Source organism: Agrilus planipennis, unplaced genomic scaffold, assembly GCF_000699045.2.
Source record: "Agrilus planipennis isolate EAB-ADULT unplaced genomic scaffold, Apla_2.0 scaffold34, whole genome shotgun sequence".
In the NCBI taxonomy this organism is placed as follows: Eukaryota; Metazoa; Arthropoda; class Insecta; order Coleoptera; family Buprestidae; genus Agrilus; species Agrilus planipennis.
Genome location: NW_020439170.1, coordinates 1802415 through 1821181, shown reverse-complemented (window position 1 = coordinate 1821181; position 18767 = coordinate 1802415). Strand labels below are relative to the sequence as shown.

Below are 18767 nucleotides of genomic sequence, written 5' to 3'. Positions count from 1 at the left end.
CTCAACGTGATAGGCACGTTAGCTTAATCGAATAAAATAATTCGAAGTGGTCTGTATTCTGTCGAAACTGCCAGACGCGGATCGCGATTTCGATCTTTTTGGATCTCATTAGCGCGTCGCAGGCAGCTCCGACAGAGCACAAACCAACTTTTACGTGCTGTCTTAACAGTGAGTTTTAGAAAATACTACAAATGGCGCAGTAAACGCCATCTGCAGCACGATGCTACATTTTTTATACATATACTGCCTGTGACACGCTGATGAGATCCAAAAAGATCGAAATCGCGATCCGCGTCTGGCAGTTTCGACAGAATATAGACCACTTCGAATTATTTTATGTAGTGGTTGTTTGTGTTTATATTTTAGATTTTCTTTGGCCCAGTAGCGACAGTTCAGTTTGTTTACGTGACCATTTAAGTGAAAGTTCGTTTAGTCACTAAACAGAATACTTTGAAACGTTGGAAAGCGTTGAAGCATTTCATTTACAAAATTCAGTCGGAACGGGTAATCGGTAACGTTCAGTTTTTGAACGAACTAAAATTTGTAGGTTGTAAGATGTAAATTTTGCTTCAGAATCTTCAGATTTTTAATGAATTTAAAACATAACTCTTGGAGACGACGTGTATGACGGTCGTCCTGGGCCGCAGTACTTCGGAGATTATCGACTGCATAATCGTGTTCAACAACCCTCATAACCCCCGAGTAACAGAATTGGACTTCTATCATTACTGACCAAGTTCTTTTATAATAACTTTGTAATACACTTATATTTTTTATGCACCGATGCATGCATCTTGAAGATGAATTAATCTTTTATGTTCACAAAGTTTGTAGACGGTTTCAGGAATCGAATGCAGAAAATCGCATCTCGATCCGACTTATTACACAAAATATTCGAAGATTCAGTCCTTTATACTGTTCTCGCGCAAAGTTTTTCCACTGTTTCTGTAGGATTATAGCTCCAACTAATACGCGTATTAAAAGAGATGGAAGCACAAGTGAGTAGAGACGCCAGGGCGTCAGCAAGTGCCAACCCGCGAGATTTATACGTCTTCTGCTTCATTAGCAGTATTGAGTGAAGCAATAAATTAGGGGCTCTGGGCACGCTTACTTGAACAGCTTAGGTAGGTGGTCAATGGGGTTAACTAAAATACATTTGAAGAACGAGAATGGAAAACTTTAATTCGGACTATTCGTCTTCCGTTCCATCTCAAAGCAGGAAGAACGGGAATAACTTCCCCTGAATTTATCGCATGCTCAGGATCGAGGATGTGAAGCTTAAGTTCATTTACTAGACCGATTTCATCAAAAATTTTTACAATTTCAATGCTAACTAACCCAACGAAATGAAAATTAACATACATTATGCATTTTAATATTATATTATTGTCTCCAAATTACTACCAGTCAATAAGGAGTTAAGAAAGTCGAGGCAACATGTAGGAAATGGGGAAATGTAAAATCACTTATATTTTCTCCAAGGAAAATCCTGAACCTGGCGCAGGATCGTAAGGATGGGCGTTACTTCAATTCATTGGGATTCATCTTACAATATTACGTATTTTTCACTAAAGACGGTACGCCTTCGATGGTGCAATAGGTTGATAAAACATGCTTTAAAAATGCAAATAGTAAAAAGAAACTTCAACAAGCAAACATTAAATAACCAAAAAGAAATTTCCTTTAAGTTATAATAACTTACAGTGAACTTTAGTATATACTTATAGTAATACCCTTGATAATTGCTTTCTAAACATTTATCAGACATGCTAATCAATATGTTTCTAGAAGTTGTGCTTTTTACTATTTATGTATTTCATTTTTTCACATTTTATTCTAGTTAAAGCTCATTAACAATTAATAGCGTCATCAATATTAATTATTTCACTTCGTGTTTTCGTCTTGTTTTGAGCAGTAGTTTTAAATATATATTTCACATTTAACTGTCAACTCTATAACTGAATAATTAAAACAAAATGACTTATCCCAGTTAACCCCTTCTGATTAACGCGAGAAGATTGAATTAAAAATTTTAATAAAAATGTATGAATATACCTAGTGTATTGTACATCTCACCTTAATCCACATTTGATTTTATGAACAAACGAAATAAAATTACTATAAAATATTGATATTAAATATTATTTATTTCCCTGTTTGTCTAACTTAATTTGATTTTACTGGATGATTTTAAGTTCACCCTGTATATATCATAGTCTCATTCAAGGTTAAAACAGCATACTCTCCTATGGACGAAAGATTGAAACTGAGTCCTTGAGATTTGTAAGAAGTGCACCTGCCCATTAAGTCAACGTCCGTAGATACTCCGATCCATGTAAAATAACTATGCATTCGTTCCTTTTTTACCATACCCTTGTTTAACAGTGGGCTAGATAAACGCATAAATTTGAGTTGTACACAACAAATAAACTTCATGATTCCTATAAATACACCAGATTGGTGAATTGTCAAGATCAATAAATTATTTCGTCATATGACTTCTTCATGTGGAAGAAATACAATTATCGTGGAATATCAAACAATTTTTGAAACCTACTGTTTTTCTTTAATTATACAGAAGTTTCAACACGTAATTCCCAATAATATCATCTATGCTTCATATAATTAAATTCGTGTCTTGATCGATTGATTGAACAACTCAAATTTGGACGGATGGGACCGCACACCTACAATCATTAACCGAAATGTGTAACGAAGTTTTCATTTGCCTTTATTGATTAAAAAATGATCGCCTTTTGCCCTTTTTGATAGGACTCTACAGTTTACAGATCGAAATGTGCTTCCTGGTTGGAAAATGATCGACTATAATCTTTATTGACCGTAGAAAAATCGACTCTTTACTGCACTGGTCAGAATATACTTGTCTCTTGTTCTCACTCATTACTATTAGCCGGAAAATAGTCGACTTTTCACTTTACTGACCGGAATATGCTTGTCTCTTGCTTTCAGTGGCCAGAAAATGATCGACTCTTGCGTGTTATGTTGACCTTGACCCAACCTTCAAGATTTTTTTTTGTAGATTCGCTGTGATTTCTAGCGCGCGTGGAAAACCGATGCTAGTGTTTTCATCTTATAATTTTTTGTGACTTATTTTAATGTGTGCATGTCTCCCTTTAAAACATTCTTTAGTATTCCCGGAATTTAAGAGATAAGTGGATGGGCATGATTTATTTCATTGTACGCAAATTCTAAATTTCTTAATGTTTCAAACCCTACGCTACCTTTAACCGTTTTCGTGGTTAATTCGGTAAATTAATTATGCTCATATTGTACAGCCAGATAAGGGTTATACCGTTTGCATGATAAGGGCGCTAAAAGGGCCATAACAACAGCACGTGATGCCGAGCGTTAGTATTGTCTTTCCTTGCCACAATGTATTAAAATGCTAGCAATTTATTACAATAGCGCTTTTACGGGATAAATACAATACAGTATAATATATTGTTACAATATATCTGAGGACAAAATCTAACCATTACTATTTCAAGTAAATGGTGGAGTAGGAAATGTGTTCAATAACTTAAAATTGTACATAATTGTAATTTGTAATTTTTATAGCCCATTTCGAACCAATTGTAGATAAGCACTGTGACAGTAGGTCAAGGTCAAATTATAGGATTCTATGATTACCTTTGGAGGTCATTGTTGGATTGGTGTCCCCCCCCCCCCCATGAGACAGTTTGTATACGCACAAAGCAAAATTATGACGAACATTGAAAACTAGTGATGTATCTTGTTTTGCTTGCCAAGTTCTTATCTTGTCTTGCTTAGCAAGACAATAAGTCGTTTTACTTCTTGTTTTACCAATTTTTTGCTGACTCCCTTGATTCTTGTCTTCCTGATTCCTTAATTTTTGCACGCCTCACACAGGTTAATTTTTTGAGCCTCTCTTAAACTTTACATTAAACGTTAAATCATTTAGGTTTTTGTTTTGAAACATTGTAACTTGAATCTAAAAAGTTAGAATTCTTGCTTCTTCCTAACTTATTGACAAGAACTCTTGCTCTTGCTTGTCTTATCTTGCTCTTGTTCACAAATTTCTTCTGTTGTTCTTGCAGCAAGAAAGAATAAGAAGAAGCTCGTAAAACATTTTTGAAAAAATATGGCGGTTTCGCGTGGGTAATCAGCAAATGTTTATGCATAAATGCTTAATTGTAGATATAGGTAGCTGTTGTTTCAAGGATGCTTTAATTTTTGTGAAACAACGACCAAATTAATGTAAAATAGATTAATTTTAATCTAATACCTACGTATATTTAAAATTCAAGATTTTTGTTATGAATATTTCATAAGTACGCAGTTACAAGTGCTGAAAAGCGCCAAGTAAATTTAAATATTAATGTAATAACTTCTACAAAAACTACCATCCCGTAAGCTCGGTCGAAAACATCATGTAGGTACCGTACGAAGATATAACAAGGAAAAAGTTGTTGATTTGCGATTTTCTGACCGTCATAATTCTATCTAGAATGACATGTATGTGGATATATACGATATAATAATCCCATTCATACTTTCTCTGAATGCCAAGTGGACGCAACATTTCAGGCAGGTGCCTTTTTAGGTATAGTATTACATGAAAAATTTTACTAGCAATTCACTTTCATACATGTATTATAGCCTGTGGCGGTTTAGATCAGTGACATTCGGTGGCTGAGAATTGATCATAGGTCAATCAACACATTTACGTAGAATATTTGCCTAGATGTTAATAATTTTTATAAATCATAATCATCATCATAAGGCCATTGGACACGCACCTACACTTTTTCCAATTCTGAGCTAATCTTCGCATTTCTCTAAAAATAGAACATCCGATATCTTTTAATATTTGTGAACAGTAACCTAATCTATTTTAGGTATCTAGGGAGTCAGATAAGTCAGGACGGAAGGAGTAGTAGGGATATAAAGTAAACGATAGCGTAGGGTCGAGTCGCCTTCAATAAAAAGATGTCATTTCTATGCTAGCGAAAGTTAATTTATAAATTCGAAAAAGATTGTTAAAAGTGTATGTTTGGAGCACGACGCTGTACGGATGCGAAACATGAACGGTGGGTGCGACGGAAAAGAAAAGGTTAGAAGCGTTCGCAATGTGGTGTTACAGGCGAATGATGAGGATACAGTGGATAATGAAGGTTAGAAATGAAGACATATTAGAAAGAATAGGAGAACTGAGGACTCTGCAGAACTCAATCAGAGATAGGCGGGATAGGTTGGTAGGACACCTTCTCAGCCATGAAGGTCTAGTCAGAGACATATTAGAGGTAGGAACGGGAGTTAGAAAGGGTAGAAGTAGATCTAGATTACATTATTGTTTGCAAATAGTTAAGGATGTGGGTTGTTCTAGTTTTAGGGAAATGCGAAGATTAGCTCAGGATAGGAAAGAGCGGAGGTGCGTGTCCAAAAAGTCTTAGGGCTGATGACCTTATTGATGATGAACCTAATCTAGGTCTATCTCTACTCCTGTTAAGTTCTGTTTCTACTTCTGATATGTCTCTAACTAGCCCTTCACGCCTGTCGTACCAACCTATTTCGCTTATTTCTTATCGACTTCCATAGCGACCTTTGTCCGTCTATTCTTTTTAATTTAAACAAAATAGATTAAACATCGATCTGTAGTTTGGAATTGTGGAAGAAATTGGTAATATCCAAAACATAGTCATTCACTTTTTTCTGCCTTTATTTCGTTCGTGTCATCTTTCTCTTCTCAACCAGCGCTCACCAATTCCTAAAAGAGGGTCTTCCCTCCTACCCTCCGGTTTTACACTACATTGTGTGGTAAAAAGACTGCCGATCCACCGGGTACCGGGTAATTGCCTCCATTTTTTTCTGATTTTTCTTTATGAATTTCTGTGGAGTACTGTACCGAATGACGGACAAGAACGTTAATCAGTCTCAAAAGCTTCAGTAGTGTAGAAAAAAGTGCTCGTTTTATAACCTGCTGTCTCCGCATATGTTTATGTAGTCGTCATACTATAATGGAAACACTCTACCCCCTTTTACTAAATCAATAACTATCAGTTTCATAGAATAGCGGATGTGGTTAATTAGTCGATCTGATGCATAATTAAAATCCAATTTTCTGGTTGCTAAAACACACACGTATGCATGCATATGTATGGGCTTTATATATATTATTATACATACATACGAAGCTTTCAAACTACATAAATTTGTACCTGTCTATGCGTTTCCTTTTTATGACGCTTTCGGACACTATCATTAGGTGCAAACATGTCACTAATTAAATACAGGAGACATACATATGTTAACAGGAAAAACGGGAATAGAAGTTATCGTTAGGTTTGATATAAAATTCTCCCTTTTTATACATATTTATGTATCGTAATTTTATTCCGTAGAGTAGTCGCATCATATGTGACCATATAATCCTGTAGCAAGGAACTCTGTCCAGTTAAAGGTGGAGTTACACGGCATAGTGCCCTAAAAAAAAAAAAATTTTGGGTGTTTCATTCCCACCAGCTAGTATTGCTGGTGGGCGGGCAGTCCCTCCGGACTATGCCGGAAGGTAGGGCGGAAGGCCCTCTTCAGCCTGCTTTCAGGAATCGTGGGAATGGGTGGGTGGTGGTTCGGGTGAGAAAGATGAGACGGACGAAATGAAGACAGAAGAGAGTGAAAGATTATCTGTGGAATATTACTGCCTCAGCATTTACCTATGTGATCCAAGGAAACCACAGAAAAACTTGGACCAAGGCAGAGGGACCCGGAATCGAACCGGCGTCCTCCCGAATACTAAGCAATGATCTAGACCTCTAGGCCATGCCGCTCATATGTGAGGAAATCTGTGCAGTTAAAGGTGGAGTTACACGGCACAGTGCCCTACGGACGGCCTGTGTCTGGTTCGCTCTGTTGGGGACATTTTGAAAATGTTGCGCCCTATAATATATGTATTAACTGGCAGTTATTTATTTCAGAAAAAGAAGTTAAAGAAGCGGTGGTGGAATAACTGAATTGAATTGAAATTTCGTCGGACAAACGGAAAACAAAAGCTAAAGAATGAAGAAGAGGAAGTAAGAAAAGAAGAAGAGGGTGAATAAAAAATGAAACCATTGTAAAACATCAACGTGTAATAAGGTCATGTTGTTTGTAAACAGAATATTTTATTGTAAAATACAAAGGCTACCGTGAGAATACGAAGATGTATTTGCGCGGCGTGGATCCTGCACCCGTGTAATCTCACACGTTTACATAAAATAGTCTAGATCTTGACCATGACCTACAGCGTATTATTAAAGCGGTGTGTTCTGACAGAACGATGATAAAGCTACAAACGTTTGAAATATCATCATCATCATCATAAGGTCGTCAGTCCTAAGACTGGTTGGATACGTACCTCCACTCTTTCCTATCCTGACCTAAACTTCGCATTTCCCTAAAACTAGAATAGCCCACATCCTTAACTATTTGCGAACACTAATCTAATCTAGGTCTACCTCTACCCCTCTTAACTCCTGTTTCTGCCTCTAATATGTCTCTGACTAGACCTTCATGCCTGAGAAGGTGTCCTACCAACCTATCTCGCCTATTTTTTATTGACTTCCATAGAGTCCTCTGTTCTCCTATTCCTTCCAATACTTCTTCGTTTCTAACCTTTTCTACCCACGTTATCCTCATCATGTGCCTATAACACCACATTTCGAACGCTTCTAACCTTTTCTTTTCCGCCGCGCCTACTGTCCATGTTTCGCACCCGTACGCCGTGCTCCAACTATACACCTTTAACAACCTTTTTCGAATTTCTAAATTAACCGTTCGCGAGCATAGAAGTGACTTCTTTTTATTAAAGGCGACACGACCCTGCGCTATCCTCTGCTTTATATCCCTACTACTCCATCCATCCTGACTTATCTGACTTCCTAGGTATCTAAAATCAGCTACTTCTTCTAATTTTTCGACTCCTATCTTCTCTACTTTTTCTTCCCTTGCATACCACTATTTTTGTTTTACTTTTATTTATTTTCGTCCAGTACTGATCTGTCAGTACCGCTTCCATTTTATTTAAAGCTCTCTCTAAGTCCTCCTTGCTAGATGCTAATACTGCTATATCATCTGCAAATCTAAGCATACTAATCTTTTTGAGATATGGCTGATGATAGCAATACCTTGGATGGGAACGGTTAGAAATGAGGAGATATTAGAAAGGGTAGGAAAACAATGGGCGCTATGGAGGTCAATAAGAAAAGGAAATACTAGAATGGTAGGACACCTTTTGAAAAATTAAGGGTTAGTCAGAGACACAGTAGGAGCAGGAACTGCAGTAAGAGGGGTGGAGGGAGATATGATATAGGATGTTTTGACTTTAAGGAAATGGGAAGAATGGCTCAGGAGTACAAGGAGTGGTATGCACCTTCAACTAGGCTGCGGACGATGATGGTGATGATGATGAGGACTACAACACAATATTTAAACAAACCAACACCTTCTGTATCCATTTACTATTTGGAAATATTCAATGGTATTGAGTTTTCATGTATTCACTGTTGTGACAAAAGCTGAAGCTTTGTTTTTAAATAATGCGGATGGCAATTGAGTTTCCAGAATTCTAAATCGATGAGAAAAGAAGCCATTTGAACATACGAATCTTGGTCCATCAAGGAACATATACATTTTTCGGGGTACTTATATCTCATAAGTAAGGTCAGTTCGTTTAGGTCGTACCTGAACTCTTCCGGTCGCCGATTATCCCGTACGCTTGATTCATCCGGCCGGAACTTACGCGACGCAAGTTGACGTTTTATGCGTTACATTGTTTTCTGTTTGGGTACCAAGTCTCGTCGGTAGTGTCCGCGCGGAATCGAGCGACGTCGGTAGCGGGCGGGCAGCTTCCGACCAACTGGTGTAGCAGCAAGCTTTTCGCTTGCTGGTGCCGGGAGCTTTCGTTCCTAGTCCCGGCTGTCGAACGGATCTGACGGACTACCTACCGGCCGATCGCGGAAAATCGACGCGTAACGGCGCTGTTTGTTTTCCATCGCGTTATTACACGACTCGCTCGTACTTACACATATTATATTGATGCAACAGCTTAAACTACAAATAAACTATTACTAGGTATGAATTAATGTATCTTAAAAGAAATACTTATGTTTTTTATGTGTATATAGTAAGTGGTGAAGTTTCTAAGATGAACCGTTTAATGTGACATCTAAGCAATACGATGACGATATCAAACGTGTAGGACAATTTTTTTCTGGATCAAGATATTGCCCTCGGCGAGGTGTGAGTGTGTAGTATGTGAAGTACGCGATAAGTGATGAAACTTTTTTAAAAGATAAAATATGTTTGTCGGAAAACGAAAAATGGAGTTAGTTGTGTTAGGGACGTGCTTGACATTGTTCTTTAGTGGGACAGTTCTCGGAATTATTGACGGAGAGCCTGGTATGTTTCCGAAAGGATTCTTATTTATATATTAAATAAGCATTCTGAATATAGTGTAAAAACTATTTTGTTACATATGCAAATGTAGATATACAAATAATAATAATTAATGAAATGGTGGCGTTTTACGAGTGAGCTAATTTTATAATGAGGCGCGGACCCATTTAAATTAATAAAGTGGCCCTTCAATTAAGACCCCGCTGCGGACACTGACGTTTTGTATCGCAGTAAATTGCCAACCGACTAATCGGTGATTTACGCTACTGCATCAACTTTATTTACGGCTGTTGCAAATTTCAAATTTATTTACTTTTTATCACTTAGGTATATGTAATATCTATTAACCTTTCTATGCGATATAAAAAAGAACTGATGCGACCCATCATTGAAAACGATGCATGTTTTCCTGTTTTTAACTAAACCAATTAAAAAAATGTAGAACATGAGAAAACTTCTGGTATTTATTTATAGATGCGGTAATATATGTATGTACATCAATGTTTATATAAATACATACGCAACCTTACCATCAATTAGCCAACGAATACGAATGTGTATGTAAGCTGGCCATTAATGTCTAGTGTACACAGTTTATTCAGTTTAATTGCATAGTATCTACCGCCCTTAACTCCCCGGCGTGAAATGGATTCATTCGATTTTACGGGAAACGAAGTAAATGGTGCAGTCGGATAATCTATTAAGACTATCAATTTGCTTTGACGGCCATCTGAATTTTTAAAAGGTAAAGTAAAGAGAATTTTCTGGTTCGTTCTTATAAATCAAACGAAAAACGATATAACATATTGAAGCAATCGTGATTGAGATTCTGGTTTATTGTTTTCTATTCGTATTAGAATTCCTTCTAAATAAATTTTTGTTTTGTTAAGACCTTCATAATAATTATTTATTCATCGTCATTATAAGGTTGACAGTCCTAAGACTGGTTGGACACACACTTCCACTCCTTCCTATCCTGAGCATTTCCCTAAAACCAGTACATCCCACATCCTTGATTATCTGTAAACAGTAATCTAATCTAGGTCTAATTTTACTCCTCTTAACTCCTGTTTCTGCCTTTAATATGTTTCTGACTGGACCTTCTTGGTTGAGAAGGTGTCCTACCAACCTATCTCGCCTATTTCTTATTGACTTCCATAGAGTCCTCTGTTCATCTATTCTTTCTAATATCTCTTCATTTCTAACCTGCCCTATCTACTATCTTTCATTCGCCGATAACACCACATTTCAAACCCTTCTAACCCTTTTTTTCTACCGCGCCCCCATCCATGTTTCGCATTCGTACAGCGCCGTGCTCCAAACATACACCTTTAACAATCTTTTCGAATTTCTAAATTAATCGTTCATGAGCATAGAAGTGACCCTACTACTCCTTCCGTCCTGACTTGTCTGACTTCCTAAATACCTAGAATCAGCCACTTCTTCTAATCTTCCGTCTCCTATCTTTATATTTAAATTCGCTCTTTCCCTAGTTTTTCTTCTGTTACACACCAGTATTTTTGTTTTACATTTATTTATTTTCATACAATACTGTTTTGCCAATACCGCTTCCATTTTATTTAGAGCTATCTCTAATCTATTCTAAATAATACAAATTCTCTTTTAATATTAAATTAAACTAATTATATTCCTAAATATCTAAATACATATATAAAATTAGTTGCTACATACAACACCTGACGTATCTGACTTCCTAAATACCTAAACTCAGCCACTTTTTCTAATCTTTCGTCTCCTACCTTTACATTTGGTCTTCCTATTTTTCTTTCCTTTGCATTCCGGTTTTTTTTCATACAAAACTGTTTTATTTAGTAATGAAATTAATTTATTAGCCTTTTTGTAAACTTAATTTTTTAAGAGCAATTAAAAAACACTTGAAAAACAATCGATAAACTTTAACCCTTATTCCCTTGGCTTACATTATTGGCTGCCTTTTCTTTATCATCGCCTCTCATATTATGATACTGATTAATTACGTATCTATTTACAAGAAATCTCACAAATATTAATAACGTCTAACACTTAAGATTGAAAGATTTCTAAATTTAATTATTTATTGGGGATCTTTTTAAATCAAATCAAAAGCAGAGAGTGTAAAATTGTGTTAAATCCTAAATCTTCAAAAACCGTTAAAAGAGAAGTGAACGAAAACGAATAGTTAAAAAATATTTGCAGAAAAAAATAAACTGAAGAACAATTTGCATTGTTTATTATCAAATCTGGAAGCTTTAACTGCTTGAAATAGATTCATAATGAATTAAACAATAAACAGTACATAGTTTCAAAAGCCAGTCGGCCTTCCTGTATGCAGTGAAGAAGTACCCTGGCCCGGGTCTCCGAATGGGCATCCCCTCGCTTAAAACGCTTAATTGAATAGTAATTAAAGGCAAGTAGACAAGATTTCGAAAAAAGGACCTGAATGGTGGAGATCGCCACTGAACCCGTGGGACTATTTCTTGCGACCTTAAGAATTGTTTGAGAAATACAATATGGAACTAAGAGATATGATTACAATAGAATAAGAGTTAGCCCACTAATTAGATGATTACATTATACCGGTAGAATAACAGTGTAGTATTTAAGTTCCTAGTAAAGTAGAATATGTTCTTTGGATATCAATTTATAATTATTGTTGCGCTTCTGACAGATTTTACGTAAAATCTGACAACATACCTACAATTTGCAACTGTTACTGCAGATTACAGAGGCAAATTGTCAACTTGTTTATCTTTAATTTACGTTTACTTACATATTTAAGACAGGAAGACCATCTTGTATAGAATTTGTCATACGTATGCTCCATGTTTAAAACTGCGAGCACTAATTATGGTGTAAAAATGAAATGAATATTACATAAAACAGGAACTCATTCGGGTTTTAGGTCTTGTGGTATTAACGCCACAAATTTACGAAAAAAAGCGAGGAACTAATATTTGAAAACGTTGATTTAAAAATTAAACGAATAATAAATACTTTATCAAAATTATCGTAGTAAGTAGTAAATTTGGTTTGAAATTTCGAGGAATTTACTAAGTAAGATTCTTGGATCTCGCTAATTTTGGTCCCTAAGTTCTAAGAAATATTACTTTAATATATAATTGTGTTAAACAATTTTGAGGACTAAGTAATTACTTTCAAAACATTTACTTAATATTAGTCCTGTACATTCACATTTTGCAATTATCTAACAAATACTTTGAAAATTGAAATTTTTAAAACTTTACACCCTTTGATTATTATGAGCAATTTATCGCCTTTTGAGAAAGAAAATTTAATTACAAAGCCAGGTGTGCCTATTATAATTTACATTAGGTTATGAATTTAAATATTGGGAATCTCTTTATATCTTAAAGGTAAAAGCAAAAATTAATTTCAGAATATTTTAGCGTTTAACTTTAAGAATTAATCAGGGTGATTATTCATTAGTCATTAAAAAGCAATTTTTGCGAAAATTCCAAGAACAAAGAAATCGTATCATATCATCAATGCGATAATTATTCTCTATTTTATTTTTATCCTTATTAATTACAGTAGAATCCGCTTATAATGACATCGAAGGGGAATAACAAACACGCCGTACTAAGCGGGCTATTTTGGTTAGTTTTTAATTAATAATTTAGTTTAATAGAGAGAAAAACTACAAATAGTATATATTTATTAACAGAAAAAGAAAAATAACGATGAATTGTAATATCAACAGTATACATAATCAGGGTCAGAAAAATGAGCGAAAATGTTATTATTAATCATTTGGGTCACTATAGCCGGATATGATTTTTTAAGAATCAGTCATAATAAACGATATGTCATTATATCCAAACATTCCTATAGAGAATTTAATATAACAACCAAACTTAACACTGCAATTACTTTATATTAAGCGGTTGGTCAATATAGGCGGAATCATAATAAACGAATTCCACCGTAACTTTTATTAGTGACAGTTTATGACGGAATGATGAAGCTAATATTAGCTTTAAAGTATTATAAGCGGCAGATGCATACGGGCAGAGGAATGTCCTTAATTATTAGTACTAGCGACGAAGTTGAAACGGCATTATTAATTTGCAAAAGCATTAGTAGAAGTGTTCGGTCACCAGGTGGCAACAGGGGCAGCTATCATGAATGTGGTCGAATAGAAATTCGCGAGCGTATTATGAATTATAAACAGACCGGAAACAGAATTGACCGAATTTCGTTGTTACATTCTCGTCCAATTTTCGAACAGGACAAACAAGCCTAATTGTGAACAGGCACCAAATAATGGAACGGAATCCGAAACATTCGCACGGGGCACGTAGATAATATGAAGTAATCTCTTACTAATGAACTGGAAAATTGCATACGAAATTTGCAATATTATACTCCCGAAAATAGTTACCGGTAGGCGCGTTGCTGTTGTCGTTCGAATACGACAAGAAATTTCCGATTAATGAGTCAAATTAATTACAGCACGCTTTCAATGTGGAACCCGTTCGATATGCCACGCAGGAACGTGCAATATACGATATGATACGTTACAACACACACACACTATAATAAATGAAGCGATTCGACCTGTGACCACAGATTAACACTAGGGATAAAAAGCGACCGTGAATATTTTAAAAATTTAGCTTAATGAGAAACGTTTAATAACTGAATTTAACAAATTTCTCAACTACAACATTCATTTAAGGTAATCGCAAAATAATTCATCTGAGACGTTTGTAAAGCTAGCATTGTAAAGTAAGCAAAAGTGAATATTTGATATTTTACTGCTAATTTAGTGCCAAAGTTAGAAATTTGGCGCTCTTTTGGGATCGTTAGAAACTCATGCAATGCTAACTTTAAACAAATCTATATATCAAAATCATACAGATTATAAGAACTGGGGTGAAGATAATCATGGATTAGCCTAATTATTGCTCAGTTAGTGCTGATTCTACGACTGCACAAAGAAGAGATAAAAAATACAAATATCAATATTTACATTGCGATCAATGCCGGGAAGTCGAATAAAAGGCATTGCCTATTTGATTCGACATGTTCTAAGCATCCAAGCACTATAAATTCTAACTCTGGCACTAAATTACCACTCAATTAGTAACAAAATAGTGTTACTTTCCTTACATGAAAGTTATTGGCACAGGAATGGGACAAAAATGATAATTTTATTTGCAATGGCGATAAATCTTACTATATATATATTGTTCAAACCTATTGGTTTATTTTAAAATTTTAATTAGAATACTCAATTAGAACTAACAAGACACTAGATTTTCATGTCAATTTTTTTGAGATTTTTATTGAAGGTATGTAAGCATGACAGGTATAGTTAATGTTCGGTTAAGTTAGAATCACAAGGTTACGGCAGGAAAAGACAACAGGAACGAAGTGCGCGTCACAGGCAGCTCCGACAGAACACAGACCAACCTTTACCTGCTGTCTTAACAGCGCGTTTTAGAAAATACCACAAATAGCGTGGTGAGCGCCATCTGATGGAGCTCACCACGCCATTTGTGGTATTTTCGGATATGTATCTATTTAAAAAATCTCAAATTTTTATTAATGATCCGGTAGTACCCATGATAAGTCATCGGGAAGATCTGAAGGCTATTAATATGAAAAGAATTTTAAAGGGGAATTTTGATTGACCTATTATCGAAGGTATGTACGGTGCACGTATACAAACCTTTGGGGGGGTTTTATTTCGTGATGGTTCTTCCTTGACTGAATTATGGCCCCTATTAAATCAGAAGACCTTTTAGTGGCGGCATGTAATGGTTGTTCGTAGAACAATCATCCATCACGAGAATTCTAATTTAAATTTTAGGGGTTATTCCAAGAATCTCCACCTGACTGAAAGATAATCTGCCTTGGGTTCTTCAACGGAAACGTTCGACGATTATATTTTAAAAGAAGTGGCGGAAAAAGAAGAAGAACCGTCCGAATAACAAGATTCATTAATTTGTAAACAAGTTCTTAAATAACGAGGGTTGTCACACTTAATCCGGGATGCTCGAAACGTACGCCCCGTTGACACCGTAACGTCGCCGTCGTCTTCGTTTTTAATGCAAAAATATCATTAAAGTCGCTGAACTTAATTGCATTTTCATATAAGAGCACGAGAGACAGACAAAATAAAAGAAATTGAATTAAAAAAATTAATGCGTAGAACTTGCTTCCTCCTCTATCTATCCACTCTTAAATACTCTGGAGTGCAATTTATTTCAAATTTAAAATCTAATTTTACTAGTTCTAAGCAAAAATAATACCACAGCTGAGACCATGATAGAGTCTATTATATTATAGACCTATGCAGTAACGAAGTCCTGTTTCCAAGCTTTTAGAATACCCCTAGGATACTCTTGTAGATTCCTTGATCCAAACAGTAGTTAAGTCTCTTTTTTTTATATTTACCTAATGTTAATATCCAATAAAGCAAACCGAAAATTTCAAATGCTAAAGATGTTTTGTTTGAAGAAAAGTGTATATTAAAATTTCTTCAAATAGATTAACTTGGTCTTGCTTTTAGTTTTGGTCTTGGTCATACTAGTATAAAGACAGTATTAGTCTTCTATTTCTGCATGATAAATCGAAAATATGAAAGACTGTTGTTTTTCTGGTTTATAGTATCGGGTGTTCTACCGTATAAATATTCATGACAGAAATGCACTACGGAGAGGTACAAAGCACAAATTAATAAAATTATTTGCTTGCTTTTTATTACCTAAAGTACTTAAAATGAATCAGATTTTTAATTAAATCCCTAGAGTTCGTCTGTCCATTTAACGGTATTCGTAAATACAGAAACCTGAATTTATAGTATGTAACAGACTATGATGTATCTATCGATTTCATTATTTGCTTGTGTTTAATTAAATTTCTAGTTTTTCAATTAAAAAATTGTTTTTGTTCGTCCTGCGATACACCCAATTCGTACCTACCTACTGTTTATTGTATTTTTGTCAGCAAGATGATTGTGAATCAAAATTTTGATATCCCAACTGCAATATTGCTGTGCGCCTACCTTTGAATTTGAACATTCCCCAGTCAGTCTATAACCCTTTTGTTATTACATTTTCTATTATATTTGTAAATAAAATGTTGAGATAATAAATATCGGTGCTTTTATTCGTTTCATTAAATAATTAAAATTAAGAGAATACCCATGTTATCACAATAAATATATTTGTATAAAAAAAAGATACAACGTGTAATTATACAACACGCTACTGAAGTGAAACTTCTTCAAACACACAAACATACCGGGATAGGGGTTAAGGAATTGGTTTAATGGTATTATTTGTACACTATGCTTCGCAGAGGTGCAATGCTGATAGTAAATATACTATACAATGTCTTTATATACAACAATATCACAGCTTTTTTGTCAAGAGACAATACAAACCACCCGGTCCCGACACAACCGCTATGTCCCTGCATTTTAAGTCTGTAATATCTTCGAAAATATTCATTTAAATTACATGCTGTAAAGGTCCATATTGGTTTATATTAAATGCATAATGTATTTAAAAGTACTAAATTGGATAAGGATTAATGCTGTATTGCTTAAAATCGCTTCGTAAATAAGCCATTATTTCTTCTAAAAAGTAAAGGATAAAAAATGGTTATTGTGGGTTATCCCTAAGAGGTAGACATATACGATCGCGGACATTTTTGTAGACCTTTTTAAGGTGTACAATACTGTAGATATTATTTTGATTTATCCCGTAGGGTTCAGCCAGCGTTTGCAATGTAAGCGCAAAAAAATGTGTTTAAATACGACATCACATTACAAACCTCTAAAATTATCAGTGTTTCTCTACTATATTATGCATGTATTATACATATAAACCTTCCTCTTGAATTACTCTACCTATTAAAAAAAAACGCATTAAAACCAGTTGCGTAGTTTTAAAGATGTAAGCATACATAGGGACAGACAGCGGGGGAAATGCGTTGCATGATTTCGTTACATGGTAACTCGCATGAAACGAACTTACCCTACCGTGCGTAAAGAAGTTTCACATCAAAAAAATAGATCCAACGTTGAAAGAGCTCGAATGGTATGCTATTTTTACCGCGGATGACGATGGTATTTGGAATCTGATTGGTTTGATCGAATCCGACCGTTTTACTATTCATTGGAACGATTGTCAGCAGGGATGATTAACAGAGAATGCTTGAAGGCGAAAAGATATTTGTGTTTGTGTTTCTATGCATCTGTAATAAATATGTATACGTAAGAGTAGGGTGATGGATGGTTCTTCGGGTCGTTTGTTACATCTCGATTTCCATGTTTATGAATACGATTAAGATATAGGGCACAAATCCAATGCAAATGCCGTTGCATCGTTTTACGGATGCAGACGTTTATAGCATCTTGTCTCTTCAACGACATAAATCATCTGGACTGCGTTACGGCGGTTATGACATTATTTGTCTTATCTTTTCGTGACATGACACATTATTGTGACGTTGTGGCGTCAGTAGTGACGTGTCCGTTTTATAATCGTTAAGGGGTTTATTCGTATAATGTTTTAAATAGGTATGGTCCCGATCACGAAAGGAGAACGCAGTGTAAAGTATAACGAAATTCAAGTAATTATAAGCTCATTTTAATTATCTACGTATCACTGTTACTTTTATCGAGTCTTAAGGACAAGCCTAAAAGAAAGACCAAGAGCAAATACGCAAGAATAAACGAAAAATTATTACTTCCGGTATGCATTGAAGGAAGGGTGTGTTCGAGTTTTTTTTATAACTCTCACAACTATCGACGTTATTTCCTTTAAAGGTCATAAAAATAATATAAAAAAATGTAAGAATCAGATTAAATGAGTAAGACCAAGTTTAACACGCAAGACCAAGACCGAGAATGAGACTATATCAACAAGACCAAGACCAAGATCGAGTCTCCATCAGCAAAATCATGATCACGACCGAGAGTCCATTAATAAGACTAAGAACACGACCAGGACTAGAAATATTTGAGCAGGACCAAGACGAAGACTAAATAAGCAAAACAAAGCCATTGACAAGACTGGGATAGTCTTGGTCTTGGCCTTGCTTTGGTAAGCACTACTTTTATTTAATTTTTAAGTTTTAGTTCGTCCCCCTTATCAGTCATTGTGAGCTCGAAACTGTTAGCACCATTGCTTCGAGTGGTCGAAATTCATTTTTGTGAACAATTTGTTTAATCAATTTCTTTGTGTTAAAAATTGTTTGTAAATAGGTATGCAACACATCGTACACTTCAGCATAAGAAATTGCTGATACTAACTTTCATTTACGTAATACCACTTTGCCCTGTGCTGACAACACTCATAATTTCTTTTATATATATA

At 35.2% G+C, this 18767-nt stretch overlaps 1 protein-coding gene and 1 long non-coding RNA gene across 3 annotated transcripts in view; one reads left to right on the top strand and one right to left on the bottom strand.

The window, feature by feature from the left end:
• Window positions 1-18767, bottom strand: part of LOC108735134 — a 478298-nt gene that overhangs the window by 143116 nt on the left and 316415 nt on the right. The gene's annotated exons all lie outside the window — the stretch shown is intronic.
• The window catches only part of LOC108735133 (hemicentin-1-like), a 283534-nt gene continuing 273671 nt past the window's right edge, over window positions 8905-18767 (top strand). Inside the window, exon 1 of the mRNA XM_018466969.2 lies at window positions 8905-9417. Coding sequence (XP_018322471.1) covers window positions 9318-9417 — 100 coding nt within the window. The 5' untranslated portion in view covers window positions 8905-9317. The remainder of the gene's footprint in view (window positions 9418-18767) is intronic.